Genomic DNA, 27,886 nt, shown 5'->3' on the forward strand with positions numbered 1-27,886 from the left:
TCCTTCCCTTCCTTTCCCTTCCCTTCCCTTCCCTTCCCTTCCCTCCCTTCCCTTCCCTTCCCTTCCCTTCCCTTCCCTTCCCTTCCCTTCCCTTCCCTTCCCTTCCCTTCCCTTCCCTTCCCTTCCCTTCCCTTCCCTTCCCCACATATATATACGTATATAACATTGTAGTTGACATTTATTATTGTACAGCTTCAGCTTCAGGTGTACAGTGTAGTGACCAGGCATCTACATATTCCCAGAGATGATCTCCCTAACTAGACAAGTGTCCATTGGATACCCTACAAAATCTTTACATTATTGATTACATTCCCCAAATTACCTTTGTTAATCCTGTGGCAATCTTGTGCTTAATGACTGTGGTTTCTAATCCCCTCACCTTCCTCCTTATCCCGATCCTCACTCCCATCTAGCAACCCTCAGTTTTTCCTCTATGTCTCTGAGACTGTTTCTGATTAGTTCATTCATTTATTCTTTTCTTTAGATTCCACATATGAATGAGATCATGCGGTATTTGTCTTTCTCTGTCTGACTTATTTCACTTAATATAATGTCTCTAGGTCCATCCATGTTGTTGCAAATGGTAAGATTTCTTTCTTCTTTATGGCTGCATAGTACTCCATTGTATAAATGTACCACAGTTTCTTAATCCAGTCGTCGACCGATGGGCATTTCGGTTGTTTCCATGTCTTGGCTATTGTGTATAGTGCTTCAATAAACATAAGGGTGCATAAATTTTTTTGAATTGGAGTTTTGGATTTCTCCGGGTAGATGCCTATGAGTGGAATTACTGGATCATAGGGTAGTTCCATTTTCAGATTCCTGAGATACCTCCATACTATTTTCCATAGTGGCTGCACGAATCTGCAATCCCACCAACAGTGCACAAGGGTTCCCTTTTGTCCATATCCGCATCAGCACTTGTTGTTTGTTGATTTATTGATGACAGCCATTTTGACTGGAGTGAGGTGGTATCTCATTGTGTTTTTTTTGTGTTTTTTTTTTTTTTTAGATGTTATTGGAGAAGTGGAACAGGGTTTTACTGGGGAACAGTGTGTACTTCCAGGACTTTTTTTTCCAAGTCAAGTTGTTGTCCTTTCAATCTTAGTTGTGGAGGACACAGCTCAGATCCAGATCCCGTTGCCGCTGCTAGTTGCAGGGGGCAGAGCCCACCATCCCTTGCGGGAGTCCAACCGGCAACCTTTGTGGTTGAGAGGACGTGCTCCAACCAACTGAGCCATCCAGGAGGCAGCTCAGCTCAAGGTGCCGTGTTCAATCTTAGTTGCAGGGGGCGAAGCCCGCCATCCCTTGTGGGAGTCAGAGAAATTGAACTAACAACCTTGTGGTTGAGAGCCCACTGCCCATGTGGGAATGGAACCGGTAGCTTTTGGAGTTAGGAGCACAGAGCTCCAACCACCTGAGTCACCAGGCCGGCACATCATTGTGGTTTTTATTTTCATTTCGCTGCTGGTTAGTGAAGTTGACCATTTTTTCCTATGTATGTTTGCCATCTGTATGTCCTTTTTAGAAAAATGTCTCTTCATGCCCACTGCCTATTTTTTAATTGGGTTGTTTGTTTTTTTGGAGTTGAATTGAGTGAGTTTTTTTATAAATTTGGGATATTAACCCCTTATTGGATATATCATTGGCAAATATCTTTTCCCTTTCAGTAGGATCCCTTTTTGTTTTATTGATGGCCTCCTTTGCTGTAAAAAAACCTTTTCAGTTTGATGTAATCACACGTTTATTTTTTCTCGTATTTCCCTTGCCTCAGGGGATATATCAGTAAAAAATTTACACCAGGTAATGTCTGTAAAGTTTCTTCCTATATTTTCCTCTAGGAATTTTATGGTTTCAGATCTTACATTTAAGTCTTTAAGCCATTTTGAATTTATTTTTGTATATGGTGTAAGGAGGTGGTCCAGCTTCATTTTTTTGCATGTGTCTGTCCAGGTTTCCCAGTACCATTTATTGAATAGACTGTCTTTACCCCACCGTAAATTCTTGCTTCCATTGTTGTAGATTAAATAACCATATAGGCATGGATTTATTTCTGGGCTCTCTATTCTGTTCCATTGATCTATGTGTCTGTTTTTAAGCTAGTACCATGCTGTTTTGATTATTGTAGCCTTGTAGTATAATTTGATGCCATGTATCGTTATACCTCCCACTTTGTTCTTATTTCTCAAGATTGCTAAGGCTATCCGGGGTTTTTTATGGTTCCATATAAATTTCAGGATTGTATGTCTTATTTCTGTGAAAAACGTCATTGGTAGTTTGATAGGAATTGCTTTGAATATGTATATTGCCTTAGGCAGTATGGACATTTTAACTATATTAATTCTTCCTATCCATGAACATGGTATGTGTTTCCATCTATTTATGTCTTCTTTCATTTCTTTCTTCAGTGTCTTATAATTTTCTGAGTACAGATCTTTTACTTCTCTGGTTAAATTTATTCCCAGGTATTTTATAGTCTTTGAAGCAATCGTAAATGGGATTTTTTTTTTTAATTTCTCCTTCTGATGTTTTATTATTGGTATATACAAATGCAACTGGTTTCTGAACATTAATTTTGTATCCTGCTACTTTACTAAATTCATCTATCAGCTCTAATAGTTTCTTGGTGGAGTCTTTAGGGTTCTCTATATATAGTATCATGTCATCTGCATATAAACAATTTTTCTTCCTCCTTACCGATTTGGATGCCTTTTAGTTCTTTTTCTTGTCTGATTGCTGTGGCTAGAACTTCCAACACTATGTTGAATAGAAGTGGAGAAAGTGGGCAACCTTGCCTTGTTCCTGATCTTAAAGGGACTAGTCTTAGCTTTTCCACAATTAGTATGATGTTAACTGTGGGTTCATCATATATGTTGTTTATTTTGTTGAGATATGATCCTGCTATTCACAGTTTCTTAAGGGTTTTTATCATAAATGGCTGCTGGATTTTGTCAAATGCTTTTTCTGCATTTATTGATATGATCATATGATTTTTGTTTTTCATTTTGTTAATGTGGTGTATCACATTAATTGATTTGCGGGTGTTGAACCACCCTTGCCTACCAGGAATGAATCCCACTTGATCATGGTATATGATCTTTTAATGTATTGCTGAATTCTCTTTGCTAATATTTTGTTGAGGATTTTTGCATCTATGTTCATTAGCGATATCGGCCTGTAGTTTTCCTTTTCTGTAGTGTCTTTGTCTGATTTTGGGATCAGGGTGATGGTGGCCTCATAAAAAGTGCTTGGCTGCCTCCCCTCCTTCTGGATTTTTTGGAAGAGCTTGAGGAGAATAGGTGATAATTCTTTTTAAAATGTTTTGTAAAGTTCACCTGTACAGCCATCTGGTCCAGGGCTTTTGTTTGTTGGGAGATTGTTGATTACTGATTCTATTTACCTGGTGGTAATCGGTCTATTCAGGTTTTCCGTTTCTTCTTGAGTTAGCGTTGGAAGTTTGTATGCGTCTAGAAAATTGTCCATTTCTTCCAGATTGTCAAATTTTCTGGCGTATAGTTGCTCATAGTAATTTCTTAAAATTTTGTGTATTTCTGTGGTGTCTGTTGTCACTTCTCCTCTTTCTGATTTTATTAATTCGGGTCCTCTTTTTTTTTATGAGTGTGGCTAAAGATTTGTCAATTTTGTTTATCTTTTCTAAAAACCAACTCTTGGATTTATTGATCTTTTGTATTTTTTTTCTGGTTTCCATTTCATTTATTTCCTCTCTGATCTTTATTATCTCCTTCCTTGTACTTCTTTTGGGCTGATTTTGCTGTTCTTTTTCTAGATCCCGTAAGTGTGAAGATAGACTCCTGATTAGTTATTTTTCTTGTTTCTTTAGGTAGTCCTGCAATGCTATGAATTTTCTCTTAGGACTGCTTTCACGGCATCCCATGGAGTTTGCGTTTTCATGTTTTCATTTTCATTTGTCTTCAGATATCTTTTGATTTCTTCCTTCATCTCATCGCTGACCCTTTCATTATTTAGTAACATGTTATTCAGCCTCCATGTATTTGTGTGTCTTCCAGTTTTGTTTTGTTTTTCCTGTAGTTCATTTCTAATTTCATAGCACTGTGGTCAGAGAAGACAGTTGGCATGATTTTAATTTTCCTAAATGTATCAAGACTTGTTTTGTGGCTTAACATGTGGTCTATCTTGGAAAACATTCCATGTGCACTTGAGAAGAACGTGTATTCTGCAGCTTTGGGGTGAAATGCTATGAAAATATTGATTAAATCTAAGTGATCTTATGTGTCATTTAAGGCCGTTGTTTCCATATTGATTTTCTGTCTGGAAGAACTGTCCCTTGTTGTCAGAAGTGTGTTGAAGTCCCCTACTATCATAGTATTACTGTTGCTCTCTGTCTTTGTGTCAGTCAATATCTGTTTTATATACTTAGGTGCTCCTATGTTGGGTGCATAGATGTTTATTAGGATTATATACCCTTGTCAGATTCATCCCATTAATATTATATAGTGCCATCTTTGTCTTTTAATATATTCTTCATTTTAAAGTTTATTTTCTCAGATTTAAGTTATTGAAACTCCGGCTTTTTTCCCATTTGCATTTGCATGAAATACCTTACTCCAACCCTTCACTTTCAGCCTGTTTGTGTCTTTTGATCTGAGGTGAGTCTCTTGTATATAGCATATACAAGGGTTTTGCTTTCTTATCCACTAAGCCACCCAATGTCTTTTGATTGGAACATTTAATCCATTTACATATAAAGTGATTATTGATAGGTACATAGTTATTGCCATTTTTTAAATTTCTAGTTAGATTGTTATCATCTTTCTTCTGTTTACAGAAGCTCTTTTAATTATTTCCTGCAATGCTAGCTTGGTGGTAATAAATTCCTTCAGCTTATTCTTTTCTGGGAATCTCTTTATCTCTATTTAAATGATAGCCTTGATGAATAAAGTAATCTAGGTTGTTGGCCTTTGTTTTCCCTCACTTTGAGTACCTCCTGCCACTCCCTCCTGGACTGCGATGTTTCTGTAGAAGTCATTTGATAGTCTTATAAGAGTTCCCTTGTATGTAACCCGCTATCTTTCTCTTGCTGCTTTTAGGATTCTCTCTTTGTCGTTAATCTTTGCCATTTAAACTATAATGTGACTTGGTGTGGACCTGTTTGGGTTTATCCTGGTTGAAACTCTCCGCACTTTCAGGGCTTGTCAGTTTCCTTCACCAGTTTAGGAAAGTTTTCGGACATTATTACTTCAAATATGTTCTTGATCCCTTGATTCCTCTTTTTACCTTCTATGATGTGCATGTTCTTGCACTTGATGTTAGTCCAGAGGTCTCTTAAACCATTTTTATTGTTTTTTATTCTTTTTTCTTTTTGTTGTTCCGTTTCGGTGATCTCTGCTAACTTGTCTTCTAAGTTGCTAATCCAATCCTATGCTTCATCTAACTTGCTGGTAATTCCTTCAAGTGTGTTCTTTATTTCAGTTATTGTATTCTTTAGTTCTAACTGGTTGTTTGTTATTTCGCTGTCCTTCTTTATGTCATCACTAAGCTCCCTAAACATTCTTATCATCAGTGTTCTGAACTCTGTCTCTGATAGGTTGGTTACCTCTATTTCATTTGATTCCAGTTATGGAGGTTTCTTCTGTTTTTTCATTTGGGATGTGTTTCTTTGTTTTCCCATTCTGGCTGGTTCTCTGTGTGTGCTTTGATATATTAGGTAGATCCCGCAGGGTTCTTGGTTTTTGCTGGGTTATCTTATGTAGTATGTTCCCTTTATATTTAACTTGCACCACTCCTTATTCCTTATTTGGGTGTGCTCCAAAAGTGACCCTTGTGTTGTGTATATTGAAGTTGATCTTTAATTGCTTTTGCTTTGTCAGTAGGTGGGATTGACTCCTAGGCTGACTAGTTGTGAGACTTGGCTCTGCCCACATTGGATGTTCTGCTGAATAGGGATTGACCACTCAAATGAGCTTTGGCCCCAATGGGCTCTTGTGCATGTAGAGAATTCCCTCTGGGTGTGTCACTTGTAGGTCAAACCCAGTAATACTCTGGTTTGGTCTTGAGTTTGCCTCTGGGTGTGTTGAATTTTGTGCCTCTTGAGCTGGGCCCTGGTGTAGGGCAATTTCAGAACAAAGCAACTCACCAAGCACAACAACAACAACAATTACAACGAAGAAAAAACCAAATACGTTCACATGTAAAGACAACCAATAACCCACACTCAACACAGGCAGAAATATCAAAGGTATGAAAACAAAACAAAATAAAAAAAGCAGCGCCAGTCTTGGCTTAAGCCCACCAAGTAATCTCCAGGTTGTCCTCTGCTGTACTAAAGAGTCCTCTGCGTCTTGTGCAGGTAGAGGCGGTCACCTGGTACTCAGAGTGACACTGGGAGTGAGTGCAGTTTTAGATGAGTGGGGCTATGGGGTCTGGATGGTAGTTTTTACAAAGTCAGTGCAGTTTCTTCTCTTGCCTGCACATATGCGCACTGAGGATAACACAACCAGCCCTGTGCCCAGGTCTTCTGAGTCTTAGGGCACTTCTTCCGTGTGTGTATGTGTGTGTGTGTGTGTGTTTATGCGTGTGTGTGTGTGTGTGTGTGTGTGTATGTTTGTGCGCATGTGTGAAAGGCGGGAGGTTTCTGAGCTGCTGAAAACCCAGAGTAGGAGCCCCAGCCTCCTACTGCTGACCCCTGGGAATGTCTCCGCAGTTGTAATTGTCCTGCCCTAGGCAGGGCAGAAAAGTTGTGGGCTAGGGATGGAGGAGTCTTTGCTCTCCCAGCCCAGCAGTGTCACACTCTTCCCAGTCTCTTCCCTGGGTCAGAGCTGCAAACTGGGTCTTCCCAGATTCTGAGTGCTAGGGCTCCTCTGTAATCGTACACTACTCTTCAGTTCAGGGGCCAGCTTTAGTCTCTGGAAGGGTTGAGGTAGGATTGGGTCAGTGGGGGTTGGGGCCCAGGTATGGGTTTAAGTCCTTTGTCAGACCTAGGGCTCAGCTGAGGTTATTGCCTCAAATGCTGGATATGCTGCTCTCTAGGCCGGAGAGGTCAGCTGTGGGACACAGTAGAGATCAGCTGTGGGACACAGGGAAAGAGCCCACCTCCTGGCTCTTGTAGTCTCTATTTTGTCCTGGTACCCCCTCCGTCTCAGCCATGGATGCAGGCCGTAGTCTCCACTCCACTCCCTTCCCTCTTCCCCTGCTCGCCCAATTTGTCCACCTTCAAGTAATACTTCTATTAGTCTCTTAGCTGTTCTGTGTGATGAGCAGATTGTCCTTCGATGGGTTATAGATGTTCAATTTGTGGTAAGTTCTGGAGGAGAACTCAAGAAGACCACCTTGCTGCAGTCATTGCTATGACGTCTCCTGTAAGTTTTTTTAGTTGTGCTGTTGTGGCTGCCTAGATATCCTGAATTGTTTTAAAATGTTTTCCTTTCATGGTCAGTTTGACTTTGGGGAAGAGCCAGAAGTTTCACCTCATCCACCAGTGAAAAAGGTGGATGAGGACACACTGGAATTTTTTTTTCTTTCTTTCTTTCTTTTTTTTTATAGGACATTATTGGGAAACTGTGTATTTCCACGACGTTTTTTTATTGGGGAAAAGTGTGTGTTTTTATCCCAGGAGCCATCAGCTCCACCAAAGTCAAGTTGTTGTCCTTTCAGTCTTAGTTGTGGAGTGTGCAGCTCAGCTCCAAGTCCACTTGATGTTTTTAGTTGCAGGAGCACAGCCCATCCCTTGCAGAAGTTGAATTGGCAACATTGTGGTTGAGAGCATGCGCTCCAACCAACTGAGCCATCGGTCCGCCCAGGTGCTCAGTGGCAGCTCAGCTTCAGCTCATTGTCTTCATTCTCGTTGCGGAGAGCGCAGCTCGCTGGCTCATGTGGGAATTGACCTGGCAGCCCTGTTGCCCAGAGCTCGCGCTCTAACCAACTGAGCCACCCATCTGCCTCCTGTAATGTTTTTGTCTGACAGAAATTGCAGTACCAGAAGCGATGTGTGACAGGGAGCGTTGTCATGATGGAGGATGAAGTAAAGACACTCATGAAAGAGGACTTCCAGAACTGCTTTAGAAAGTAGCAAGAACGATGGGATAAGTGTGTTAAAAGCAAGGGGGAGTATTTTGAGGGGGATTAATGACAATGTGTCTTTTACTGTAATAAATTATTTTATTTAAACATTCACTGTAGTTTTTAATCACACCTCGTCATAAGCAAGACGAAGATTGATAGATACCTTTTGGATTAACCACAAATGAGTTTGTACCTTTTCTGGGGTGATTTGAGTGGAATGGTGTTGGTTGAATCCCCATGTCATGGGAATGAATTATAAATATGAGAGTAGTTTCATTATTATCACCATTATTTTATTATTTCTATCACTGAAGAAAATTTGAAATCCTAACTTTTAAGGGAAATAAGGAATGCAATTGCTCTACTTGTACCTCCAAATGTGTATTTTTAAAGAGAAAATTCCTTTACTCACTATTTATTGGTACTAGGTTCTTGGCAGTGTGATAATTCTGGGACTGAGTTGATACATGATATAATATATGATATGATATGATATGATATATGCTCCTTGTCATTACAGAACATTTTACTGTCTAGTAGGGGATGTTAGACAAACCTGTAATTATACAATTATTCACAACAGTTTCAGTAAGCCCTATAAAGAAAAATTAGGTGATACAATAGAACTTGTAACAGAGGATGGGGGAGGGATCAAGGACACCATGGAGTAAGTGAATTTGGACTAACATGGATTTTCCAGACTGAGTGCAAGTCCCTGAGGTGAGATGAAGCTTGCAACTGATTAAACAAATGAGATATGAGGTGGGAGAGGTAAGCAGATACTAAATCTATCTAGGTGGTAGTTCATTTAAAGGGTTTTGGATTTTACCCTAAGAGTGATGGTAAACCATTGAAACACTTTATTTTTTATTTATTTATTTATTTTTTTATTCATTAGTTTCAGGTGTACAAGACAAGGTAATACTTAGACGTTCATCATTTATATCCCTCACACTGTAGAGGAGTAACTTGATCCCATCATTAGAATGTAAAGTTTTTGAGGGCGGTGATTTTCTTTTGTGTTCATTGTCTTGTCCCTCCTGTCTAAAACAGTACGTGGAACTTTGTATTTTTGAATAAATGCTTTATTTTAAATGTGTGAATACATTTGTATTTGGCAAGATTATTCCATCTGTTGTATGGTAAATAGATTGCAGTGTGAGGAGAGCAATTGTGAAAACTATCTCCTGAAAAAGTCCAAATGAAAGATGGTGGTGCATCAGGGTGGTGATAGGAATGGAGAAGCACACTTAGGAGGTAGCAAAATTTGTTGGTGGCACATGTGGGACAAGAAGATAAAAGGATGTTTTATGTATGAACAACAGAGTGTGGCAGGGACACCTCTAAGTCACTGTGATTTAACTGAGCTTACCTTGCTTTTTTTCCAAATGATTCTTCCTGCTGTCTTTTGGTTTTGCTTTTTGACGTCACCATGCACTTCTAGGTTCCTACTTACTCAAAATTTGTCTTATTTTGTTACCAAGCTCTGTGATTTTGACAAACTTTTAAAATGTCTCCTGAAGCTCTCCTTTTTTAGAGCCACTTCCATGCTGGATGCCTGCATCTTTTCTTACATATACTATTGCTATCTACTACTTCTGCCCTCTGTCCTTTCTTATCTTACTTGTTCTCTGTTCCATACATATCTGTAATACAGAAATCAGCATATAATTCAGCTGCCTAAATAGTCTCTGTGCTTTCCCATTGCCTATAATGTGAAATCTAAACTAATTGTACTGGTTGGCTGTTATTTAAAGAGTACATTCCATTAAATTCAGTATCCATTTGAGCTCCTGCTATTAGCTTGACTGTGATTTAGCCACATGTACATACTCTGTGCACCTTCATATTTTTTCTGACTTGATTTACTGACTCTTCTCCAAATGACCGTAACTGCATTGGATGTGTATGCTACCATTTTTCTGCAGTAGCTCTCTTAGCCTTCTTTGTAGCCTTTCGTTATCATTGGCAAATAAATATTATTGGAGTAAAAATTGTACTTAAAGACTATAAATGGTTTAGATCACTGTCTAATGTTTTTGGGGTTTTGGGGGGACTGTTTTTTGTTTTAATCTTCTGTAATAGTCTACTATTTGGACTGCAAGGTGTTACATAGATGCTTATGTTCAATTTATGGGCTCTTGGCGGTGCCTGTGTCTTTTTCTGCTCTTCACACAAGCAGGAGTTACTTTTGTGTTTATCTGGGTGGTTCAGTTTTTCCTTAGTACTTTTACTACAGCCATTCAGTGAACATTTGTTGCTTGCCTGTGCCAGCGCTTTCAAACTTTTCTTTCTTAAACAGGAGATCCTGTTTTTCAAAGGGAATCTTAAACAGAACACCATAAAGCAGATAAATGTGGAACTGTGCTTGTTGAAGTGGGGTAATTAGACCCCACTGAATACATTTGTGTTTGACAAAATTATTCCATTTGTTGTATGGTAAATAGATTGAAGTGTGGGGGGAAAGAACTCTCAGTACCCCCTTGGTGGCTTTCAAGAGCCATCTCAAGGAGGTGGTTATTAGAAGCAGGGATCACTGGAGTAAAAGTGATAACCACTGTGGGCGAGATGACATTTCTAAGGAACTGGCACATACAAGTAATGCCTGGAGTATTCATATGTATTCATGTGACCAGCTGTCCTTCCCAAACTTCCAGTATTCATATGACCAGCTGTCCTTTCCAAACTTTATGAAATTACTAATTGATTTTTCTAGCTAGAACCACCATGTGGGTACTTGTTAATGTTTATAGTGCTTTTTCATGGTGGTCTACAAGTCATCTTTGTCAAAAAATGAGAAAATTGAGTTAGATTATTTCCTACTTCTACTTCTTAGCATTCCTATCTCCATTTAAGTGGGGGTGTGCTTTCAGCATTTATCCTGTCTGCCTTATTCATCCATTGTCCCCTTCTAGGTAGTAACCATAGAGTTACCAATGTTTGGCTGTTTTGTCATAATCTAGTTTTCCTTGCTTCTTTCTTACTTTCTTCATTAACTCATTCAATGAATCTTTATATGAGGTTGGTGCAAAATTAATTGCAGTTTTTGCAACTATTTTTAACCTTTTAAACCACAATTACTTTTGCACCAACCTAATAAAATGTCTGCTACTGGTATTCCAAGTACTCTTCTAAATGCTGTGGAAGCTGAAGTTAATGAAACAGGTAGAAATTCCTGTCTTCATGAAGCTGACATTGTGGTTGGGGGACATTCGAAAACAAGATAAATGTGTCAAGTACTAGCTGATAAGTTCTATAGAAGAAGGGAAGGAAAATTCCTATTATTGTCCCTATACAGAGATGAGCCAAACATTTTTGAAGTCATTATTCAAGAAATAGTAATGGATTAGTATGGATTTGCCTCGTTCTTTTGCCCAAATCTTAACTCAAGTTCATGGTCTTTCAAGGCATAAAGTTATACTTCAGGTTGTCATTTCTGATTACAGACAAGCTGCTGACCTAGCTGCTGACTGGCTCATTCCAGGACTAAGCCCCTGGCCTTGTTCACTAGCTGGCCTTGTTCTCATTAGTGTAGTTACTCCATGTTTACTAATTACCTAGACTGAGCATGTCTTATTCTCCTGCTTCTTCAGAGCTCAGAGCTCACTTATCTTAGTCAATCATTGGGTTTCAGACTTTTATTTTTTCTACCTCTTAATTATCAAATGAATATGCAGAAGCCCAATCTATAAACAAGGAATGGTGTTTAGAATGGTATTTAGATTGAAGCCAAAGTCATACCTCCTCCTCCTTTATTCCCACCCTTTCAGGCTGCGTTGTCATTTCCATGGACTCTTGCCGTAGAGTCATTCTTTTTTTTTTTTTGTCCCCACCCCCTCCAGTTTTTAAGCTATTGTTTCTCAGTCAAGTTGTAGGGTGCAGCTCCCTGGCCTATGGCTAGTATGAGCCTTCCGCTCCACCGGGCTGAGGCTGTCATTGTTCAGCCTCCCACAGCGGCTCTCGTGGGCTGCCAGCCAGCCTTGCTCACGGTAGCACACGTCAGCACACACTACCAGCTGTTCACTGCAGCCCAGCTCCAGGGAGAGTTGTTGTTTACAGTCTTAGCTGTAGAGGGCACAGCTCACTGGCCCATGTGGGAATCGAACCATTGACCTTGGCGTTAGGAGCACCATGCTCCAACCACCTGAACCACCTGGCCGCCCCCATTATTTCTAGTATAGCATTTCAGAGCCATTTATGTATGGTGTCCTTTTGTGATGACAGAAATGTTCTGTAACTCAGCTTTCTGATACAGTAGCCATCAGCTACAACTCTGTAGCCATGCAGCCACGGCTGTTGAACACTTGAATGTGGCTAGTGTGACTGAGGAAGCTGAATTTAACTTTAATGAATTAAAATGTGAATGTTCACATGTGGCTATTACAGTAGTATTGGAAGGTGCAGTTTTAGTATAATGCTAACTCTAGATTGAACACTTACTGAATTTGCTTTATTTCCGTTTTCCAGATCATGTATAAAATAACATTAGTTTTAGATGATAATAAACTCTGAGAAGGCCTGGAATAAGTTCTGGCTGGTAAATTGGACAAATTATTCAACCCCTCTGGGCTTCAGTTTTCTTATATAAGATGGGAAAATTAGTAGTACCTTTTCATAGTGAGATTTAAAATGATATAAAGCATGCAGAGAGCATTTGATACAGTGCTTAATGCTTAATTTTAGGTGATTCATCCTAATAAGTTTTTTTTTTCTTTTTGGGTATGTTTTTTGCTTGTAAAAATAAAACATGGTCATTGTAGAACATTTACATAAAAGAGAAAAATAACAAGAAGAAACTACAGAATAACCTGTTATCCCACCATCCATAGACAATTAACAGAAAAACTATGTGTGAAAGAAATTGTGTGTTTTCATTCATAATATGCTTTTCTCTCTGTTTTGCATATGCATATTTATGACTACTCTGATATTATTATTGTAAAAAAGGGTGCTTCAAGTCATATGTGTATAAATTGCCTTATAAAGTCTTTTTTTTCTAATATTATAAAAGGTCTTAGGAAATATGTTGTGATTCCTGAAAGGTATTTTAAAAATGGTGAATTTTGGACGGAGGACTGACTCTGGGTGGTGAACACACAATGGGATTTATAGTTGATGTAATACAGAATTGTACACCTGAAATTATGTAATTTCATCCCAATTTTTAGTATATGTGCTGCCGAAGCGAGCACATGTAATTTCATTAACAATTGTCACCCCAATAAATAAATTTAAATAAAAAAATGGTGAATTCAATAATTTACTAGTGTTTTTCTAGATTTATCTTTGGGTACTTAATGTTTTCAGAGTGTAGAAATTCTTTTTTAGGATTCTTTTAGGATGATAGTAAAAAGATATGTAGGTGATTTTATCTTAAGTTAAATATGTCATGTCTCTTCAAGTTCTAAAGTCTCAAAGTTGTGACTATAGGCATGATTTATGACATTATAGTAATATGTATTCATTTAAAATACTAAATTTATTGAGCACCTTCTATGTGTCAGACACTGTGAAAAGTGCTGGGACTATAAAAACAAATATGATGTCATTATTGCATTTACGTATATTATGGTCTAGTGGAGGGACTGACTTTGGTTCTAAATACAGTGTGATCAGTGCTGTAAGAGGCATCTCAACAGTGTAATGGGAATATGGGACAGTCTGGGCCAGCTGGGGATGGAAGGGTTGCCGCAAAAGATTTCTGTCTGAAGTGATACCTGAATGGGGTTCTAAAGGAATGATGGACTTAACCAGGCATTGGTTGGGTAAAGAGTATTCTAGGAAAAGGATGTAATGTGATGGAAGCCTGAGAGTGACCCGGGGCATTTGGAGAGCTACAGTAATTCAGTATGGAGTTCAGAGGTGGGGATGGCAGTGGGTAGGAGAAATGAAGATGGGTCTGGAGCAGTGGCAGGAGCCAGATGGGTCACAAAAGTCTTTCTGTGTCCTAGTAAGGCACCAAGACTTTATAGTTAACATTATAAAAGGTCTTTGAGGATTACTAAGAGGAAAGGGGCAAGATCTCTGATCACGTCCTTGGCATATGTAGTAAAATGACTGTAATTTGGAGATGGAAGAGAAATAGTACTGGGTAGTGAGTCATTTAGTGGGTTGTTGAATAGGCCATGTGAGAGCTGATAGATGATGAGGGTTTGAATTTAGGCTGTTGAAAAGAGTAGACCTCTGGATGTTTGGGTCTAGAACTTGGAATGGGATGTTAGATCTAGAGTAAAGTCATCCACATAATAATGGCTATGGTGTGACTATCACAGCACAAATAAAGTCACTAAGGAAAAGGTGTAGAATAAAAAATTAAAGAGGAATTATCAAGGAATATTAGGGGGAAATACCTGTAGTTATCACAGATGGAGAAAAGTGAGCCATTAAGAAAGACTGAGAAGGAGAAGCCAGAAAGGCCTGAGAAAAATGAGTGTTTGAATGATGGAATCCTGAGGATACCTGAGATGGAATGATGGAATCCTGAGAAGGAGGAAGTGGTAAACAGTGTCAGATGCTACAAAGAAGCCAGATAACAGACACAAGTGTTTTTGGATTAATAATAAAGAGACAATTGAGGAGAATTTCAGTGGGAGTTAGGATACCTTGATGCTACATTCAAGCATTATTTATTTTAGTCTGGATTCTCTGGTTTCAAGTGAAAAGTCAGCTCAAACTAGGTTTTAGGCAAAGGAGGGATTGATTGACATGGTTTGGAAGATACAAATTGTAGGAATTTTAGTGATGCAACTAGCTCCTAGGATCCAGTAGAATGAGAAACAGTTCTGTCAGGATAATGTCTTTCCATTTCTTTTCTTTGTTTCTTTCTGCCTGTTAGTTGCCTTCTTTTTCACTGCAGGCATGCTTGCTAGACTGAAGAAGGATAATAGACTGTCCTGTCTTATACCTCTGGAGTAGGATTGTTTTCTTTCTTCAGTTCTGAAGATAGAAATCTTGGGGAATGGCTGAGATCACCCATCCTGGACTAGATGTTGTGCCTGGGTCAGACACCAAGGTTATGAAATAATTTGGTGACTCCCAAGATATTTATGAGATTAGAGGGTATAGCAGGTCCTAGTATGAGGAGGGAAACTTTCTAGGCAGTCTCATTGGTATTTACTATAAGTATGTGTAAGATGGAATGGGAAATGTGGAAGCAGAAAAAGTGAGTGTAGATTACTCTTTTGAGAATCTGGGCTGTGAAAGTGAGGCTTTTAATGATAACTATACAGGGACAATTGGACATTTGTCGGACTATTTTATAAGTAAATCATTGATGATTGTTTAGTAATGAGGATTGAAAATGTATTTGAAAATAAGAGGTACATGTTAATTTTAATGTTTATTGGATAAAATCTATGCAGACATATACTTGTGGACATAATAATTTATGTAAACAGAGAAAGTCTGGTTGTAATCACCAAATTCAAAATAATTTTATTTATGGTCACTTTATTTTCAGATATGTTCTCTGGGTAGTCTTCTTTGTGTTTGAGATGATCATTAGACACATTGGTGGAAAGAAACCAGAGAATATTAATTTTCACAAAAGATCCTTGAGGTCATGTAATCCAAGATGCTTAATTTTATAGATAAGAAAACCAGACTCCAAAGAAGTGAAATGAAGGAATTACTTACAGATGCAAAAGTCCCTATCACAAGAAAAGGGACTACTTCCTTCTTGGTTTTCTGTTTAGAAAGTGAGGAAGTTTTCCCTAGAATCTCTTCCGCAGACTTCGTTTCATGACCCATTGTCCAGAATTATAGCCCAACACTCACCTGTGAAACCTGTTGCTTTCAAGGGGAACATGATAACCTGATTAATGTAGTAAACAAGGAGGATCTGACCCCCAAGAATTGTGTACCTGAATCAGATCAGGGCTCTCCATCAAGAAAGAGGGGAGAAGGGCTACTGAGTAGGAACTCAACAGTGTTAATGCATAACTAAGTTACAGACCTTATATTTTATTCTATATTTTATTCTGGGGATAATGGGACACTGAAAAAAATTAAATCAGGGGATTGATAAGGTCAGATTGGTGTTTCAGCAATAACAATCTTCATAAAATACCTATAAGACATGAGGTAACAACAGGTCATTTTTACATTTGCTTTAAACCACGTAATAAATTAGTTGCAGAGTTGAACTGAATTTTAGATCTCCAGTGTGTTCCCACATTCCCTACATTCCATTCTCTCATTATATACTTATGCGCTACTGATGATTGTGTGTTTGTCTTTTGCCATGAAATTATGGTTGATATCTTTAAATTGACTATGATACAGGAAATGAATTTGTAAAAGTTAGGAATGTAACTATCCTTCTTATGATTACATTTATTTTTAAACACATTAAGGAGGTATCTTAAAAAATGCGATTAAGTTGCTTACTATTTTCACTGATTTGTGTCTTTGGGTGTATAATACACATACACATACATAACTATCATACAAATGGGCTGTGATAAATGATAAAAGAGAGGCAGAGGAAGCATGATGTGGTTGGTGCTTGGGATACTGGGGAAAGCTATAAGAGGATGAAGTAGTGAAAAATGTACAAGATGAGACAGGTCCTTTTAGATGAAGGGAACAACAGCACAAAAAGAGGCAGAAAAGCCAGGAAATACCAAGCTTCCCTGTATAGACACAGCATAGACTCTGGGGAAAGACATTGGAAATAAAGCTGTGAATGGATCATGGAGAGGAAGACACAAGAGAATGGAGCTCACATATGTTGGTGCCCAATATGAGCAGGCACTGTGCTAAGGTCCTGATAAGGTAGCAATGATTGTATCCCCATAATTTTTGTAAGAGACTGAGGCTCCAGATGACTGCTTTGCCTAAGGGTTCACTACTAATTATTGAGAGAATCTACATTTGAAACCTAGAAATTCTCCTATTATACCAAATATCCTTTCACTGTATAATTTCATTGTGTTTAAAATGTTAGTATTTGACTTTTATTTTCATGCATTGTCGAAGGGTTCTGAGAAGGAATGAACATTACCAGAAGTGCTCACCAGGGAAATTAGATGGTAGCACTGTGGAGGCTGGATGGCCTCCATTCTAGTCTTTCTTCAACAGTCTACTGTAACATCAGACATTAAAGCCACTAAATGACTCTGTTGTCAGAACTATGTTTGCCATATTTAACAGAGAAATAAAAATAAAATGCCGTACCCAGTTTTGTTCCTCCCTGTCTTCTTTTCATTAGTAGTACCTCTGTTCCACTTGGGCTTAATCCTCTTCAGTGCATATCTTCTAGCTTCCTTAACTAACATTTATTCAAATAAGATTAACTCTGGATTAACTAATTGACCCAGATGCTCCTCAATCCATAACACCTCTGAGACATAGATATTTCTTCTGTTATAATTGACATGATCAACTCTGATAGAAAAAGATGTACAATACGTCTGTCTTTTTACACTAATCAGATCTAGAATGTTATAAAAAAAAGAAAAATGTAGAGTGCTTTTTCTTTATACCTTAAAAATATGTCTGGAACTATTTCAACTAACTAAAAGGAAAATAAGTGCCATGGCAGATTATGGCATACCTTTTCTTTTTACTTAAAAAAAAATAAAATAAAATTGGAAAATATGCCTCATCTAGAAGGCCCTGACACTGAATTGGATTTTGAAATGTCATCAGTAATGTATCTATAACTGTCACACTTTCTTTCATGCATCAGCCATCTTTGGTACATATGTGTTGGATGTTTGCCATGTGAGTTGAAATGTCACCACATACAGAGTATCTTGTTTAGAAGTGGTGTGACTCATTAAGGTAGAGGTAAAGTCATTCCTTCTGATTATACATACCTTCCTGGTCTAATAGAAATTGTTTTTCTTTCCTCTTTTGTTTTATCATTTTGTGTCAATCTTTTAATAAGTTTCAGTATTCTCCTACAGTAATTAAAATTGGAAATTATGTACAAGGGCAATATAATTTTCACGAACTTAAAAATTGCATAAGAAATATTATTACTTAATATTGGTTTTACTTTATCCTCTAATTTGAAATGGAGTGAAATGCTTCTGTGGTTAAGTCAGCCTTTCTGTTGTTTGTTATAAAAGTTTCAAGAATATATTTTTCAAAAAATTCAGAACAAATGCAATAGAACTCAGCATACTTGAAACACATTTTCTGAATTTATCTGAAATATCTCTACTCCAGAGACTTTTTTGTGTGTAAGGGTTAGGCCTGGCTGATTATTTCACCATCTATCTCCATCCTGGATTGATTGTACTGAATAGCACAGAATGAGTTACATATGGTCTCACTTTGTCTAAGTTTGTAGGATCTCTGAGTTGGAACTCAGTTTGATCAGAGAAAAGCTAACCATCTTAGAAATGTGGCTAATTTCACAATCCTAAATATCTATATATATCCCAATTAGAATGTATATATTCCTGTTAGAAGTTTTGGTGGTTTGCTATGCATTGGCTCAGTTGTTATTGTTCCTAAAATATAGATGACATTTCAAGAATTTAAAACCACTTAATCTTCTTCTTCTTCTTCTCCCTTTCCTCCTCCTCCTCCTCCTCCTTCTCCTTCTTCTTCTCCTTCTTATTAATGATTTTCTTTTGGATAGGAATCATGTTACAAATGTGGACCAAGACACATATTCAGAATATTTTCAAATGAAAATAATGATGTATCAAAAATCTTCCTATAATTGGACAGATGAAGACAGAAATACAAAGATTATCTGAAATTTGAAAAGGAAACCCATTGTTAACTTTATAGTTTATTCTTTTTTTCTTAGTGTGGGCTATTTTTAAAAAAATAAAGAAAAATGGGTTTAAGATACACGGTTTCAAGTTCAGGTATTGTTCAAGAACTACATCAAGGTAAGTAAGGTGGTGGCTGTGCTTCTAGAGCTCAGCTTTTAGCTCCTGGGGTAAACGAAGCTCTCCAGGGTACGTTTTTCTCTCCCTTCAGGCTCTTTTCTCCCTGTTTTGGTCTTTCCTCTGTTTCTTCTCTTTTCATTCTACTACTTTATTTATTTTTTCATTATCATCACTTCTCTACTCCCCTCCTGCTCTTCCTTTTCTCTGTCTGTGCAACAGTGTGCTTCAATCTGTGTATCTGGATTGGCTTCTCTAACAGTTCCGTTGAGTGTTAGCAGAATGAAAACCAGATGGACCAGCAGTTCCCACTGTTATCTCCCAGCCGACTCTGGCAAGCTTCCCTTTATCCCTCCTTCCTTGGCATGACAGAAATATTTGCCTTTATTTAGGGAGGCTTGTATTTGCCGCTCTACATCTTCCCTCAGCTGTAACATAAGCCGAAAGCTATTTAGTCTCTTGTTGCTGAGGTTGGTTGAGGTGAGTAGATTGTGCAATGAATTTAACTATTGAAGTAGTTTTAAACCTGCCTAACTTCTGTTTTTCTAGACTAAGTGATTTACTGATACTGGTTTTTAATGATCTGTTTTTTTAAATTATCTAGAATAGCAATATGAAGACAATTTTTAGCAATAAGATAAAGGCAGAAATATTCCTCTGTATCTTTACTATCATCTCACTCAGAATACTTATTCACTACAGGGACATTCATTGTTATTCAATTAGCAGTTAGAAATTAACAAATAGAGACCCTGATACTGTTAACTAGATCATCTTTCAAAATGCTCTTATTAGAATGATAATGATTTTCGTTCTTTTGTTACAACTTCCCTAATATGGTATCCACATTATTTCAACTTTCAAATATTGTATTCTATTATAATCCAAATCTTATTAAATTTCTTTGACTAAAGGTGAGGATTTGGAATTATCAGTAGTAATTTTGGCTTTTCATTTTCTTTTAATAATTGACTTTTAAGTAATTTTGAATAATTAACTCCATACCCCTATGATTATTATAATGTTTTAAAAGAACCATTCTTTAATAGTCTGTTACTTTACTTTTCAAAAAGTCCAAGTGTTAAATATTTGTGTCTAAGACTGCAAGAGGCATCTCAGACATGTTTGGGGTATGTATATGTGTGTATGTATGCATATGTGTACATGATTATGGAAAATTGGATTTAAGAAAAAAACAAAAACTATTTTTTAACTGAAAATTTGATAAAGAGATTAGATTGAGGGAAAAAAGTTCAAAATTTCAAAGGAAAAGGATACTTCGTAGAAAACATGTTCATTAATGGGTAATCAGGAAATTTCTCCACATCTGTTACCTTAATCATGAAAAATATAAGGAAGGTCTTTAGTTCTTTTTAGATCTCAGTTTGGTACTTTCCCATTCTTACTTTGCCTGAGAATATTAATTGAAATATTGGTCTCATGTTTTTAAAGTGGTTGGTCCTAAACTCACAAATTCTAAGTAAATATCATTGTGTAATATATGGCATTTACATAGCGGTGATTTTTCAAACGGCAGAAAAAAATTGAAGTGAAATGTGTGTTCTGGAGACATAACCTGCTTCACCTAACAGGCCAGAAAACTAAGCATGGACAGGGGATGATAGCAGGTGTTACAAAAATCACGAAACACTGGCTCCTAATTGTATCCTACCTGTACAACAGAGCTTCAGATTTGTGTTATTTCTGAGCTGTCTGAAGGGTCTGTTACCATCTTACTTTCTCACCTATTTTTTTTTACCTCTTACTGATGTTGGCTTCAGCTTTGAGTGAAGTTGTGCTCTTGCATATAATACTACCAAGTTAACGTCTGCCCAGCCAAAAATAACAATAGGATGTAAAATAACCCAGTTACAAATGAGGTCCTGCCATCTGGGCTACACCTTCTTGAAAGGGTTTGGATGATAAAGTCCTGCTTTAAACGTTAGTACATAAGCCTGTTTTATTGATAGAAGATGTTAGATTTCTTCTGTTTACTTGCTTTTAAAAAAGTTGAACCCCACTTAAAAAACTGAGGTGCTTAAGGAGGAAAGTAACATGTTGATGGTGGCATCTTCCAGATCGGACTGAGAAGCACTCCACGATGCCAGACTCACCTGTGGATGTGAAGACTCCGTCCAGGCTGACTCCTCCCACTATGCCACCTCCCCCAACCACTCAAGGAGCCCCAAGAACTAGTTCATTCACACCGACAACATGTGAGTAGGGATTTCTGCATTTCCTGTTTTCATTTTTAAGTTTAAATTATTTTTTTTCCCTGCAAATAAAAATTAAGGGAAAAGAAGATCCAGCATCAATGATTATGCAGAAATGAAGCAAAAAAAAAAAATCATTTGTTTGTCAGTGAGTACGTACTGAGCACAGACGTGTCATATCTTAGGTATAATTTGTATGACTGCCAATACCTGCTTCCCTTTTCACGATTGCTTCAAAGTTGTAGCCTGTTATGACTTCAGCGAATGAACAGCACTACATTTTGTTGTAACACCAGTTGTTACCACTATAACTTTTAATTAGACTTATGTGGTGCTCCTTATTTTAGTTTGTTCATTTTGACTTGGAACATGTTAATATGCTGTAATTATTTCTAGGTTACTTCTGATCTCCTAATGCTACTTCTATTATTTCCAAATCATGTTAAAATCTAACATTTTTAGGTTAAAATGATAACACTCTAATATCTGCACACAAAAAAAGACTGTACAACAGTTGCATAGAAAACTTTCTGAAATGAGGAGCATCATTCTTTGTCTTAAACCTGTCAGACTTTTATAAAACCCTTACTCCGTTCCATCTTGGCTCAGGACTTGTGTTCTGAATCAATGGAGTGTATTCCTTTCTGTGTCGTCCAAGGAAAGGATAGAACATTTTGACAAAATAGCAACTTTTCTTTCTTTCCTGTATGCTCTACTAGAGATAGCAGATAGCTTTGTTTTCATCAGTCTTAAACCCTGGTTAAAATTGTCATCAAGAATTTGTGAAACAAATAATGCTACCTGTTGCAATAATACAATTTATAGACCATGTGCCACAAATCTATATGAATAAAAAATAACAGACAAAAATAGATTCATGGACTTAAGAGGGATTAGCAAAATACACATCCCAGGCTGTTTGCCCAGTGTCGCACTGCCATTTAAAAAAAAACAGTTCCAAATGTGTAAGGAGCAGGAGGCTGCAACAGTGCCAAGTTGTAACCCTGTCATCTTATATGTGGTTTGTTGTTACCCCAAGCCCAGTGATAGTCATATGACTCCTGTGAGAGGTTTTAGTGAGCTATAATTTCTTGACAGGTTGCTTTGATACTCATTTAGGACAAGAGACCATTTACTAATGAAACTTTAAGAATAATAGAGCACTGAAAACATCTTCAAACTATTTTTGGAGATAGTTTATCAAAATTATATTTAAAAATGAATTTGGTAAAGATCAGTTTGTCAAATTAATTGATTTAACATTATAAAATCAACATTTTCTTTAGTGAGAAATGTGGAAATTTTTCTAGCCTATTTCTTATGGATTATCATCTTGATTTTCAAATAAATTTTATTGGAAATGAATTTACTGAATTACCACTAACCATTCTATTATTTGGATAAATGTACCCCTTCAATTTCTTGCAATAACTCTTTGATAATTACCACATCCATTTTGGCTTCTTAATAAAATTTGCATTTTCCCCAAAGAAGTGGTTAAGAAATGTGAGGAGGAGAAAATAGCCTTCTAATTGGGTGGTATAAGGTTAAAACTTGAAAGTCCAATTTCTATAAACACAGCTGTCAGTTATGTGTACAAAACATGATTAAAAATGTTCAGTGATAAATTTAGTCTCCACCAAATGTACACTTTCTTTAGGGGAGCAGTTTAGAAAGAAATAGTCCTATTATATTGATGTAAGCCGGTGACAAAAGGCTGACATCCAAACACTGTATGTTCTATGTTTGAAACATTTCAGGTGGTTGGCATATGTTCACATGGGAGGCACGGCTGTTTCTGTGTTACAGTCATCTCCATTTATAATCAGCTTCTGTGCAGAATACCCTTATGCAGTGTGAGGAGTAGACCCACTTAATTATAGAGTACCTGAGCCTGTGGTAATCCTGTGAAGTCAAAACATTTTACAAAAAAATCCCCAACAGTTTTTAAATTACAAGATCTACCAGATTTAAAGGGAAGGACACTTGGTTGTAATTTCCTTGTGCATTTCTCTGTAAGTTTATTTTTTCTTTCTGATTTTGTGCTCTTAACAGTAACTAATGGCACAAGCCATTCACCCACAGCCTTGAATGGTGCCCCCTCACCGCCCAATGGCTTTAGCAATGGGCCTTCCTCTTCTTCCTCTTCTTCTCTGGCTAATCAACAGCTGCCCCCAGCCTGTGGTGCCAGGCAACTCAGTAAGCTGAAACGATTCCTTACTACCCTGCAGCAGTTTGGCAATGACATTTCACCAGAGATAGGCGAGAGAGTCCGCACCCTCGTACTAGGACTAGTGGTAAGTAAACAGAAATCAGCCCAATTTTCTGGGGTAAGGGAGAGTGTATGGGGGAGATCCAAAAATATAGACTCCTTTCTCACAGCTATTTTGTTCTAGTACTTTCTACCCCTGGGGATTGCTGCAAGTCTGATAATTCTATAGTAACAAGGTTTTTGATTCTGTAATGTGTATTGACTCCTACCACGGTTTCTTTTACTATTTGACTAATAATAAAGCTATCGTTATACACATTTATTGTTATCTTGGCCATAAATGTGTATGTGTGTATAAAATTCAATAAGTATACTATTGAATAGCTAGTGCCTTTCAACAAGGACAAAAAGTTTTTGTTATGTTAATGATTCGATTAATCTAATTGGGTGCTCATTTTAACTTAGTTGCTTTGGGGGATTTTTATTATCAGCCTGGATGAACAAGAATTTATAACAAGTACCACATTTTTCTTCTTTTATGTGTTTTCATTTTAGGGCTAATAATATTTTTTAAAATTTTTATTGTGGTAAATATATATAACATAAAATTTACCATTTCAATCATTTCTAAGTGCACAGTTCAGTGGCATTAAACATATCCACTTTGTTGTGTAACCATCACCACCATCCATCTTTGGAACTTTTCCATCACCTCAAACTGAAACTGTACCCATAAAACAACAACACCCCAATTTTCTCTCCCCTCAACCTCTGGTAAGCACTAATTGGTTTTTGAAACAACAAAAAAAACAACTGATTCTTTGTTACAGGTAGAATTACTTAAATTATTACTTTAAGAATAGAAGTGTTGATTTGGGCACATCATAGTACATTCTATATATCATCACACAGAAAATCAGAACATACATCATTTTTAGGGTCCTAAATCACTTTTACATTTACTTTGATTTCCTATATGAATAGAAGATATTCATTTAGGAAGGCGATTTTCCCATAGCAAACTGAGTTGTGGAGAGGCTGTGAGTCACATATTTAGTCCTTTTATCATCGGGGCGTATGGTAGAACTGAGATTCAGAGAGTAGGCAACAGTTTCCTTTTTCTTGAAATAGATCTTTATTCTTATTACATGGATTTATCATGGACAAAGACATACCAGTTCTGTTTTGCCAAAGAAATCCCAGTATTAAAAATATGGGTGAGAGTCTAGTGTAGTCGACCTGCTTTAAGTCATAATATCTCACATTGGCAGAAATTTTGCAATTCAGTTTTTAAACATTGCCTTTCTCTCGTCTGCATTCTAAGAACAAAAAGCTTTCACATTTGCCACAATCCTTCAGCTTCACCTTGTACTCCTCCAGTACAGGAAGGTGATTTTAACAGAAGAATTTTAGCATACTGCAGTTACTTTTGTCAGTCACTTACCTTTTCCTTTTTATTATTCTTGAGTTTTTGCATAATAGGCTTTTCAACACCTAAGTAAGATAGATCAAGGAAGCACAAAGTAAATCCAAAACAGTAATTGTATCAAGAAAATGGTGAATATGTTGTTAGTAGTAAAAACTCTTTTTTGACAACTGCTATATAAATTTGATATGTTCTTTAACAGTGGTTTCCATAACTTCAAATATAGAAAAATTAGTAGCTTTATGTAGATTTTCCCACATATTAGGTGGCATACTTTTGATAATACATTTTTAAAAATGTATTTATCTACAAACCTTACAGAGGTTAAGTTAGGAGAAGATATTAATTAATAGTGCTTTGCACATAATAGACAGGCAGTGAACATTTGTTAAATGAGTGAATGAATAGATAACAGATTTTGTTTTGAATGTTGACTGCAAGCTTTTACACATGCCATTTTATTTAAATCTTGGGACCATCCTTTAATTTAAGGTAGTGATTTTTATAAACATTTTACATGTGGGGAAACTGAGGTTTACAGAAATAAAATATATAAGACTTCCTAACTGGTAGTGACAGACCTGTGATTTGAACTCAGGCAGTAAATCATAATGAATCTCATTATGCAGTTATTTAGACAGGATTAAGAAAAATATTAGTAACTGTTTTAATGTACAAAACACAATCGGTGTAGCTTTAGAAAATGAGCCATAGAAACAAAATGAATGATTAAAAAAAAACAAAGAGCTCCCTAAGCTCTGTTGTTACAGATATGAAGTTAGTGTTTATTCATAGTTTCATGTTAAGATGGTTTGAATTTGGGAGTATAAAAACCTTAGAACTTGGTGCCCCTACCCCATACTTTATCATAAAAGGAAAAGAAACTGCATAAAATGTGGGTGGAACAATATTCTGAAGGTGTTAAGTGCAAATACCCCAATTCTGTCAGACATGTGGATAATTAAAGGGTTGAAGTTGAGACTGAAATTTACAGTTGTGATTCTGTCTAGGAACTAAGGAAAATGAACCAAAATATAGTTAACTTACTCAACACTTTTATAACAAGTTGGTGGTCTGTTAAATAGATACTTTTATTAATAACAAGGTGTGAACAAAAACTGCAATGAATGAACATTAAAAAAATAAATTAAAAAAATTTATTACACATTGCCATTGAGACAGATTAGTTAGCATGTTGTTAGGTAGACAGGAAGGTCCCTGGTGGAATAAGCAAAAGGCAGCCATATCCTAAAACTCCAGGTTCTGGAATGTCTCCTTCACTCCAGGACGAAGATATGAGAACTTGATTTGAGGTTAATAAATTATCTCAAGTCCCTTTTGGCTGGACAAAGGAGTAGATCTGATAGATAGGAATGGGTTATTTTGTTAATCACTTAAGGATGGGCAAACAGGACAAACCTGATAGACGAACTGCATTAAAAGGCTCCAGCCCCCTTCCCCAAGCAGACAAGGGAAGGTATGAAAGTAAGAACTTTTGCCCCAGTCACTGGGCACCCCCATTCGGGACCCCCTCCCGCTCGGGAGCTCTGACCCTTTGCTTTCAATAAACTATCCTCGTTTTAAAACCCTTTGCCTCTCCTGGGTCCGTGTTTCCATTCTTTGATCTCACGAGGCACGAGACCTACACCCAGAAACTGCTGGCAAATCCTACATCACCATTAATCCCCACCCCAATACTCCCCACCCCCCGCTTCTAACACACTTATCTCATCGTTCTTGCCACTTTCTGAAATAGTTCTGCAAGTCCTCTTTCATGAGCGTCTTTAGTTGCACTGTCATGGCTGCCTCGATGTCCTAAATCAACTCAGAACGTTTACCTTTCATGATCATTTTGACTTTGGGGAAGAGCCAAAAGATCCAGTTAATCAGGTGGATGAGGACACACTGTAATGTTTTTATTTGGCAGAAATTGCCATACCAGAACCATGTGTGACATGGAGACTTTCTGTTGTGATCACAAAATAAGGTGAATGCTGCTTCTTGTGTCTGCTTGCAGGCCATGAAAGAATTCCCGAGTCAGATAGAAATGTAGAAGATTTATTAAAGTAAGAGGAGAGTCAGCTGGGCAGAGTCTGCTGGAAACTACTGCAAACTACTGCATCGAATCTTTGTTTGATCTCAAGTTTTGTTTTCTTGTAGTTGGGGGTGTAGAAGATGTGGTAAAGGTGATTATCACAACCTTTGCATATTTTGTGTAGATTTAAGTTGGAGCCAAGAAAATGGATCCCATACAGATGCAAAACCTCTCCCAAGTCACAGGGCTAGCACTGGGCCTAAGTAAATAGAAATATTGAAACTGCATAGTAAATGTATAGGAAGCAGAATCAGTAAGAGGCAAAGAAAAGAAAGCTAAATTACACTTTTTAGTTTGAATTATAACAGAGATCAAAATCTCAAAAATAGAAGATTTAGTGCCACCATCACAATCCCTCCATCCCAACACTGCTGTCAAATGCCATACAATGGAAAGGCAGGGATCTTCAATACGGGAAGCAGCATATGGAGCCTTAGTTACAGTGTGTGACAAGTTTTAGCTTTTTCAGTGCAGTCAGTTGGGTATGAGCTACGGTTGAGAGAAGGTATGTTTTAAAGTGTGCCATAAATCATCCTCCATCATGACAACACTCTGTGTCACACATTGCTTCTGGTATACAGCAATTTCTGTCAAATAAAAACATTATGGTGTGTCTTCATCCACCTTCTTCACCAGATCTGGCACTGTGCAACTTCTGGCTCTTTCCAAAGTCAAAATGATTCAGGACATCGAGGCAGCCACAGTAGTGCAACTAAAGATACTCCTGAAGGAGAACTTGTAGAACTACTTCAGAAAGTGGCAAGAACGATGGGATAAGTGTATTCCAAGCGAGGGGGAGTATTTTCAGGGGGATTAATGGCAATGTGTCTTTCTTTTACTGTAATTTCTTTTTAAATTTAAACATTCACCGTATTGTTTCATCACACTTTGTACATTATCCATTGTAGGATAGAAGCCCTGGGTATTTGGGACTTGTTTATAGGAGGTACATTAGGAGTGAGTTCAAGTCATTTTACACAGTCTCTTTTGGCTTGAGCAATCCATATTACCTGTACAATAAATGAAATACCTTTGATATCTTTGATAACT

General features: G+C 37.3%; 1 protein-coding gene across 8 annotated transcripts in view; it reads left to right on the top strand.

Moving 5' to 3' along the window:
- Window positions 1–27,886, top strand: part of RUNX1T1 (RUNX1 partner transcriptional co-repressor 1) — a 195,953-nt gene that overhangs the window by 79,214 nt on the left and 88,853 nt on the right. For 7 of the 8 annotated variants that reach the window (XM_081070762.1, XM_081070760.1, XM_081070759.1 and 4 more), the window contains 2 exons: window positions 20,969–21,106; window positions 23,159–23,400. In XM_081070762.1, the coding sequence (XP_080926888.1) occupies window positions 20,969–21,106; window positions 23,159–23,400 (380 nt within the window). Of the gene's footprint in view, window positions 1–19,346; window positions 19,371–20,968; window positions 21,107–23,158; window positions 23,401–27,886 lie in introns of those variants that run through there. The other variant, XM_081070764.1, reaches the window with a different exon arrangement.

The sequence above is a fragment of the Rhinolophus hipposideros genome (genome assembly GCF_964194185.1).
Source record: "Rhinolophus hipposideros genome assembly, chromosome: 13".
NCBI classification, from domain to species: domain Eukaryota; kingdom Metazoa; phylum Chordata; class Mammalia; order Chiroptera; family Rhinolophidae; genus Rhinolophus; species Rhinolophus hipposideros.